The 8,952-nt window shown below is 41.9% G+C and overlaps 1 protein-coding gene across 7 annotated transcripts in view; it reads left to right on the top strand.

Annotated features, from left to right (window-relative positions):
- Positions 1 to 8,952, top strand: part of Ntrk3 (neurotrophic receptor tyrosine kinase 3) — a 375,962-nt gene that overhangs the window by 297,588 nt on the left and 69,422 nt on the right. For all 7 annotated transcript variants that reach the window (XM_031387032.1, XM_031387031.1, XM_031387030.1 and 4 more), the window contains one exon: positions 4,987 to 5,117. In XM_031387032.1, coding sequence (XP_031242892.1) covers positions 4,987 to 5,117 — 131 coding nt within the window. The remainder of the gene's footprint in view (positions 1 to 4,986; positions 5,118 to 8,952) is intronic.

The following is an 8,952-nucleotide window of genomic DNA, read 5'->3' as shown; positions in this document are numbered from 1 at the left end:
AAAAAAAAAGAAAAAGAAACAGTTCACTCTAAACCAGTCCTTCAGGGTTCCTCAATTCCACATTCTCCCTTACCTATATATTTCCCAGAGCTTGGTGGGTTCTGAAAGACCTCTTGGGGGAGGCTCCTGTTCCTGCTCCTGCTCCTGCTCTTTCCATTGGGACAATGCTGTAAAAGAATCCCAGGATGAGCAGTGCAGGAGAATCAGGGATAGTTAATATTTGGATGGGACCATTTTGGTGACTATAGATAAAGGAGCAAGCAAGGAAGGGCTGCTTGATGGAGGGCAAAGAACACAGGCTTGGGAACCCCCTACAAAGAATGGCTTTTCTTGGCCATGGTTTGTCACTGGATATTGAAGGGTATCCCAAGCCTTCATTTTATCTGTGAAAGGAGCCCAGTGACTTGGGCCCTTATGAGAATGAGGGCTGTACACCTCATAGGACTGGCCACATGCACATTCCCTTTGCTTTACTTCTGCTCAGGAAAAGAAGCAGCTGATATTGCGTTTCTGGAGTCCAGCCTCCTCGCTACATGGATGTGTCCACATGGAAGGGATTTATGTCATGCATTTGGCTTCTATTCAGTGTTTTTCTGCCAATGTTCCTCAATCACCTTGTGGGGATTCTTGTCACCACAGTTGGGATTTCATTGTTTACTGTAGGAGGACTTTGAGTGGGATGAAGTCTGCTTTTATTTTTGGCTCCTTCTTTCTTTCCTAGTTCTTACCACTAGACCAGGGATAAACACATGTATTGATCTTAAACACCCTATACTGAGAAGACAAGAATATGAGACAAGGAGACTTTATGCTGAGCCATTGGGTATTTCCATGTCTCTAAAAATGATTCATTTGTATGTTTAGGCAAAACACTTTGGCTCTAGCTTGCCTTTTCCATGTTCCTGGGAAGAGAAGGAGAGTGATTTCTCACAATGTGCTCACCTGTCCCCTGCATGGCTCAAAGTCTGCAGATTCCGTGCTCACATAGCAGGAGGAAGTGTGAGATGATGCCAGGCTCTCAACATAGAGATGGGTGGAAAGCCATTCCTGTCTGAAACTCCCACTTGGAGAGTCAGAATCTTTCCAAGCCCTGGGACTCTTGCTGCCTAGGGAGAGAGGAGAAAAGACTTTCAGACATGACCCAGGCACAGCAGCTGCAAAGAGGACTCCAGATCTTTCTAAAGCTCTTCAAGTCTCATTTTGCACTGAGTGATTCTGAGGCTGGGAAGTTCTGAGGAGAGGGAGCTCCAAGCTGGGCTTAGGGACCATTGAAAATTTGAAATGTTGCTTTGCTCTGTGCAGAGGTTTCTAAAACACAAGGAAGCCAGAGAAGCTTGATCTCCAGGGCATAGATGGCCACTTCAGTCTCTTCAAACAGTTGACTCAACTTAAGCCATATAGATTGCAAAGGCAAGAGGGACTTAGAAGTAAATCCAAGACCCGTGACCTTCTCATGGTTTTCTGGGGATGAGGTGTGAGTTACCTATTGGTAGGTTTGGTACTACTTAAGTCCAACCTGTAGAGGCAGCTGTGGTATCAGCTATCTAACTCTTCAAAAAACATCCCATTCCAGTGGTCCTCAAAGTGTGCCTCCGGGATCAGCAATGTCAACATCATCTGGGAACTTAGAGATGCCTATTTTCAAGCCTCAAGATGGACTCACTGGGTGGTAACCTCTGGGTTAGGAGCCCAGCAATCTGTTTTTAACAATCTGTTTTTAACAAACTCTCTGGGTGATTTTTGAGTGTACTGCTCATTGACCAGTCAAAAAGAGGGTGGGACTGGATCTGAGGCAGAGTCAGCTTTTTTTCACATGACTGGCTTCTCTGGCATATCTTTGAATTCTGGATTTCATGCTGAGCTCAGCACCTGGGGGAGATTTGACTTGGCTTTCCTTTCACCTTCTTTTAAAATAATACCAGTCATGAGAAAATGATATTTTACTATATTTACAATTTGGAATAAGTTTATTGTATTAGTTTCCGGGGGAGAGATGGACCAACAAACTTATGTTCACCCAAGATAGGGTACTAATAACATATCAAGGCCAGTGTGGTGAACAAATGAATATTAGAGGCATAGAAACATGAGTCACCAAAAATTCCTCCTTTAGCATGGGTCAGAAGCTGTGTGAGTGGAGTTCTGTCTCAGCCTACTGCATACTATACATGTTAACATCTTCCAAGACAGATGGAGCTGGAAGGATGACATGTGGCTAAGGTGGGAGCATGGAGGAGACATGGGCTGAAACTCAGGTGACAGCCTGATAATGGCCACACCTCTTCTACAAGGACACAGTAATAAGGATGATCTCTCTCTGTCTCTCTCCATCTTTTTCTCTCTCTCCTCTGTCTCTCTGTCTCTTTCTGTCTCTCTCTCTCTGGATGTCTGTGTACGTGCATGCACACATGTACACATATGAATGTGTATGTGGGAGCATGTTCATGCCATAGTATATGTATAGAGGTCAGAGGATGTCCTTTGTGTTGGTCGAGAACAGACATCTTGTTTTGCTACTGTATATGACAGAATAACTGGCTCATAGGCTTCCAGATATTCTTTTTCTGCCTCCAGTTTCAATCATAGGAACTATAAGATTACATAGACAGCTACTGCAACTGGCTTTTCCTGGGGACCCAAACTCAGGTCTTTTCACTTGCATAGCAAATGCCTTACCAGGCCATCTCCTTAGCCTAATAGGCTGGTGTGGTGACTCCCTGTCACTGTGACTTCAGGATCACAAGGTCATGAGAATCACAGAAGACAAAGTTCCACAAGACAAATGTTGATAGATTTGTACATCCAGCTGTGGGATATGCCCATTTTATAGATGAGGAATCTGAGGCCTGGCTCCAGGCTGGAGAGCTGTCTTACCAGGCCACATCTTCATTTTCTGGCCTTGGCAGGTCACTCACTTTGCAGGACCCCATGCGTCATCACTAGCCACCTGGGAATGACTAGGCAGTGGTGAGCAGATGACTTCCCAATAGAGATCCAGACATCTCATTTTCTACCAGGGATAGTTTTTAGCCTTACCCCTGAAGGCCAAAAATATGCTATTCTTCAGAAGCTGCAAGACAGAGACAGGGTTATTGAACAAGGAAGGGCTTTGAATAGCTGAGCCATCTCTCCATCTGAGGAAACCATTTTTATCCACGAGTTATGAAGACTGCCTACAAGGAAGAAGGAAATGGGGGCAGGTCACCCTAGACCCTGTGAGACATTGAATTCTGATAGCAAAAAATTAGCACCTAAGTCTACCAAGCCACTAGGCTCAGCTTTCAAGCTATACCCCTCTGTCCCTGTCACATGGCTCTTCACTGTGGGAACAGTCTGCCACCGTTCTTCCACGTTCAGCTTTCACTGTTCAACATGCTCATTTGAGAGGACCTTCTTTGCTGGCTGGGCGACATGCTTCATAATGTCGATACAGGTATTTAATGGGCCTTTGCCTATTGAACAATTCATGTGAAGGTCGGTGAGTAACCCCCACCTCACTCCTTTCTTCACCAGCCCCCTGATTGTACAGTTCCTTGGTAGCATTCTTTCCAAAGAGGTGGGAGGGCTGAGGTCACAGCTCTGCTTTCTCCTGGCAGACACACTTTAATTAGGTTGCTAAATTAGCAGAGGGCACGGGCAGCTCTTCTGGTTGCACAGACCCCAGATCGGAGGCTGTCTTTGAACTTGTCATTTGTGATTTCATTGGTTTGCTTTCTCTCAAAGAAGCAGTGCTGGCCAGCTAGAGATTTTCCTGGCATAATTTTAGCTCCCTATGAGTGTTTTCTATCCTGAACAGGGTACTGTTGTGTTGTTATGTCTGGATACACGTGTCTGTGTATAAGGACATGTACATGGTATGTGTGTGTGTATATATGTATGTATGTGTGTATCTGTGTGTGTGTATATATATCTGTAAGTGTGTATGTGTGAGTACATGCTTGTGTATGTATGTATGCATACATATTGGGTGTATTTGTGTGCATGTGTACATATGTATGCATATATGTGTGTGCATGTGTATGTATGAGTTTGTGTGTGTATATATATGAGTACATAAGTGGTGTGTGCATGTGTATACAAGAATATATGTATATATGTATATGTGTGTATACATTTGTATGCTTCTGTGTGTCCATGTGCATGCATATATGTGTGCATGTGTATCTGTGCATATGGGCACGTACCTATATGTATGTGTAGTTATGTGTGTGTGTGTTTATATGTGCATGTGCTTGTATTTGTGCGTGTATGTATGCATATTTGTGTGTATATATGTATGCATTTGTATGTGTGTGAATGTGTGAGTGCGTGCATGTTTTTGTGTGTTTATTGAGCACATGTCTCTAAGTGTCTCCCAGATTAAGATAACTTCTTAATCTGGATTATTTCATTTCATCACAGGGCTTCAGTGAGGACAGTTTTGTTGCTAACTCCATTTAATAAATGAGGAAATTGAGGCTCTGGGATAAACTTTCCTAAACTGGGGTGGGGGGAAAAAGTAGGCAGGATTGTCATGGAGTCAGTATCCAAATCTGATTCTCAACTCCGCTCTGGTAAAGTTGGTGTTTAAAGAGCCACCAGCAGCTCACTAGCATCACTTAGGGACTTGCTGTGAATGTTGATTTTCAGGCCCACTGAATCAGAATCCACATCTTGCCAGGATGCTTCCATTCATGTGCAGCATCACAGGACATGTCCCTACTCAGTGACATCACTGATTCATGTTCTGTCCTGATTACAAACTACCATTAGCTCTGGCCTTCATCTGAGACATCTAAGGTATAGAGTGTTCAGCAGCTAGTCTGGCACAGAGCTGAGGTTTCATTTCGTGTCAGACTTAGCTCAGAAACCCATGACAATCCCTATGCTCAAGTTGAGATATTAACATTTGCCTCTTCCCGTTGTGGACCCATAAGTACCTTAAATTTCTGCTGACCTGAAGGTGCCAGAATCTGATGTTCTGTCTCCTTTGTGATACTTCTACAGATGTTCAGCACATCAAGAGGAGAGACATCGTGCTGAAGAGAGAATTGGGTGAGGGAGCCTTTGGAAAGGTTTTCCTGGCTGAGTGCTACAATCTAAGTCCCACCAAAGACAAGATGCTTGTGGCAGTGAAGGTAAATCTTGGGCACATGGGCAACTAGGACAGGGTTGGTGGTGGCCCAGTGAGATAGAGGGCCATTAAGAGGGCTGTGTTAAACTGGTATCAAACTCCATTCAAGGAGCCTTTCTCAAAGCCAGTGCAGCTTCCAATAGACTGAACATGACTTTGGTTTTAGAAGTCAATAACCACAGTATGTAATGGGGGTATGTCTGGTAACTAATTCTGTCTGTGAATGGGGAGCTTGAGATTAGTTTCTTCAATAATTTGTGGATGTGCTGTCAGCCTAAATAGGTATTTGGCTACATTTCAGAAGAAGAGATGGATAAAGAGGGCTGTCTGATGAGTCAGGGTGGGCTCATTTCAAAGGTACTAGACATCACAGGGAATAGAGGGAGATAGGGTTGGAGTGGTCACACAGTTAGCACCTGGAACTGGTGAGTAAGGTTGAGATAAATTCTAAAATTTCTGCTGTGTCATCTGAGCTCAGATCTCAGGAGTACATGCAGTTGCAGGAGGGTTTTTAACCACAGGACTGTGAACCAGTGAGGCTCCAGGAAAGTTTGCAGCTGTCAAAGTATGGAAGAAGCTTGGTTTCCATTGGTTGCCCCCCTATACCCTGCTCTAGGAGAAAGTCTTCTCTCTACACACCAGTGTTCAACAAGACAGAGCAAGTGTCATATGGATTCATTGACGTCTGGAACCAAACTATAGAGTCAGGAGAATGAAGTGGCCTTCTTTCATATACTAGAACATTCTGAGGCCATTGTGAAGTTTGCATGATGTTCTCAAAAGTCAAATGACCTTGGAGGTGAGGATAGAAGACATGGCCACTGAGGAGGACACTCATTGGGACCTCAGAATGATCTTGTCTTTAATACTAAATGTTTCGGTAGAAACTCCATCATTAGTTTATGTATCTTTGACTTTTGAGTCTCTGTATCCATGGTCATGGGTATTTATCTGTAGGTTGTCCCTGCCCATAGAGTGTGAACCATTTGAGCAGATGCAGATGGTGTAGTTCAGGGTACCACCTAGCATGGGCATCAGAGTGACAGCTTGGATACAAATCTTAAGTCCTCCACTGATCAACTACATGACCTTGTGCAGGGCTTAAGTGTTCCACTCTGGACTATAAGAGTGATAATATCTTCTCAAAACTGCTGATGACTAGGTGAATGTTCAATAAAGAAAAGTAGTGGTTCTTAATTTCTGTATTTATTCCTAATTTTGAAAACATTGCTATATTTAGGCAATCATATATGACCCACTGAGCTTTTATTAGCTATATATATAAAGCTTACCACTTTTCCCTCCAAATGACCAGAGACTAAATCTTGTGTTGAAGACTATGTGCTGCTTCATCTCTCAGCCCTGCCCATGCAGTGAGAAAGAAGCACAGATATCACATGAACCAGCTATGAGCAGCTGTTTTCCAAGATAGATATTTATAAAAACAGGCATAGATAGCTAATCGCTGTTTTCAAAATCAGTACCTAAAATATTGCTCCACAAAAGGCTAATGATTATTGTTATTGTCCATTCTTGGAATGAACTTGAGTGTCTTGGACAAGGGTTGTGGAAAGGTTTCTAATTTTATCCTTAGCCTTAGTGTCTGCTCTACGCTGTTATGCTTAATGAGAAGGATGGCACTTGTCTATTGGCTGTCCCAGTTTCTGTCTGTGAAGTGGCACAGGAACCAGTTTGGGAATGTTCAGCAGGAGCTAAAACAAGGACTGAGAACCACCAGTCTCCATCAGGTTTGTGGAGAGTCTGTCACAGAGAGACACTTGCCAGAATGTGTGATGAAGAAGAAAATGTGTTTCTGATTGCACCCTTTCCAAAGGGTCTCCTCCTCCCCACGGGCCTGGGAAACTCACGAGATGAATGCTCTGGAATTTGACACCATTTGTCAAGCAATGGAGCTGCCTAGCCCAGCCTGCAGAATTCCATCTTCTCCAAGACCACCCAGGAATGGGAGCTCCTTGCTCTCTGTCCTTTCTGGATTCTCATCCTTTTTCAAGCTTTTCTCTTTACTCTGTTCTCATTTTGAAAGAAAGTTAATTCTATATTTCTGGAGGACATTGGCAAGCATAGCCCAAGACTAGGTTTCCTCAAAATTGGGTGTGAGTTTTCAATCTATTGGTATTTTTGGCCCAGCAGTTGATATGATAGGAACAAAGGTGTGGCAGGCACAGCTTGTTTTTTTTTTAAAGTGTTTGTAGCCTGCTGAGCCAAGACAAGCACCTGCCAAACAAATAGAAAACAGGACAAGATAGAGCATAATTTGTGTATAATCAAGACATTAAATTCCAGATGCTCCTAGGTATACAGTGAAACATCTTCCCAATACCCATCATAAATTACAAATATGTTAAGACAGAACTAGTTGTCAGTAGCACAGGGCTATAATCCCAGTGCTAAAGAGATTGAGTCAGGAATATCATAAATTTGATGCTAGCCTGGGATATATAGCGAGATTCTGCTTGGGAAATATATATATATATATATTTATATAATGGATATATATATATATATATATATATATATATATATATATATAATGGATAGATACATTATACATAGATATAGATAGATAAATAGAAGATAGATAGATTGTTTATCATATCCAGCTATGTAGTATGCTACAGAGCAATGACAGTATCCTTGGTTATCTCATAGTTGACAGAGAGCTATGGCTTATTGCTGTTACCTTCTATCTTAAGAGAGAATTGAATCACATTCAGTAGCCTAGGGAAAGGTCAAAATTCTAAAGTCAAAGTTAGATTTCTAGTAAATGTGGTTTCTTCCAACTATCAGATGTCAGGGATTATATATAACCATCTCATAGTTTCATATTGGTGACATCACTTTATATGGTCCTTTAACAACTAGTCCATATACACAGAATTGGCCCTCAAGCAAACCTCTTGCTTGGAAGGTGGGAGACACTTTCTTATTATGCATATATAATCTGCTCCCTTCTATTTCCTCTCTCTCTGCCATTCTGTGTTTAGTCCAGAGTGATCCTTAAGGTTCTTACAATACACAAGACATCCCTGTGCTTTAACATGTTTGAATTTTTCCATATGTGGAATAATATTTTTTAACTTTGGTGACCATGTAGTTTATTTCCAAGACACCGAATTGGTTTCTCATTTTTGTTCTTTCATCTTTCTGTTTTATTTTTATCTTTTAAAAAATTGTCTATGTTGTTGGTTTTTCTTTTCTTTTTCTTCTCTTTTGAGATGGGATTCCACTATGTAGCTCTTGCTGACCTGGAATTTGCTATGTAGCCCTGTCTAATCTCAAACTTATGGTGATTTTCCTACCTCTGCCTTCTTAGTGCTAGGATTATAGGCATGTGTTACCATGACTGGCATAAATCTATATTGATCATACATTTTATTTATGTTTATGTGTGCATATGTGTATGCACAGTACCTGTGTGGCCCAGAATGCAACTTTCAGGAGGTGATTATCTTCTTCTACCACATGAATCCAGGGGATTCAACTCATATCTTCAGGCTTGATAACAAGCATCTTTTCTCTTTGAGCCATCTTGCTGGCTTATGCATTGTTTTTGTAAGAAGCAATTATTTCTTCATTTTTTTTTTGGAGAATGTCCTTATTTCAAAATAAATATGGGCCTGGTCTGCAGGAATTCATATTCTTGTTTTGACAGTTCTCACAACTTGGAGTTTGCATGATATTTCTTTTAATACATCTGAGCCTCAGCATTTGGATTTCTCTGGGATTGGAGAGTTGTTTTGATCTGTGTGGAATGCTCATGACTTCCAGTTATAGAGATTTAAATTGGAGCAAGAACTGAAAGCGTTTGTGCAACAATC

This window comes from Mastomys coucha, unplaced genomic scaffold (assembly GCF_008632895.1).
Source record: "Mastomys coucha isolate ucsf_1 unplaced genomic scaffold, UCSF_Mcou_1 pScaffold21, whole genome shotgun sequence".
NCBI classification, from domain to species: domain Eukaryota; kingdom Metazoa; phylum Chordata; class Mammalia; order Rodentia; family Muridae; genus Mastomys; species Mastomys coucha.
This window is presented reverse-complemented; position numbering and strand designations above follow the sequence as displayed.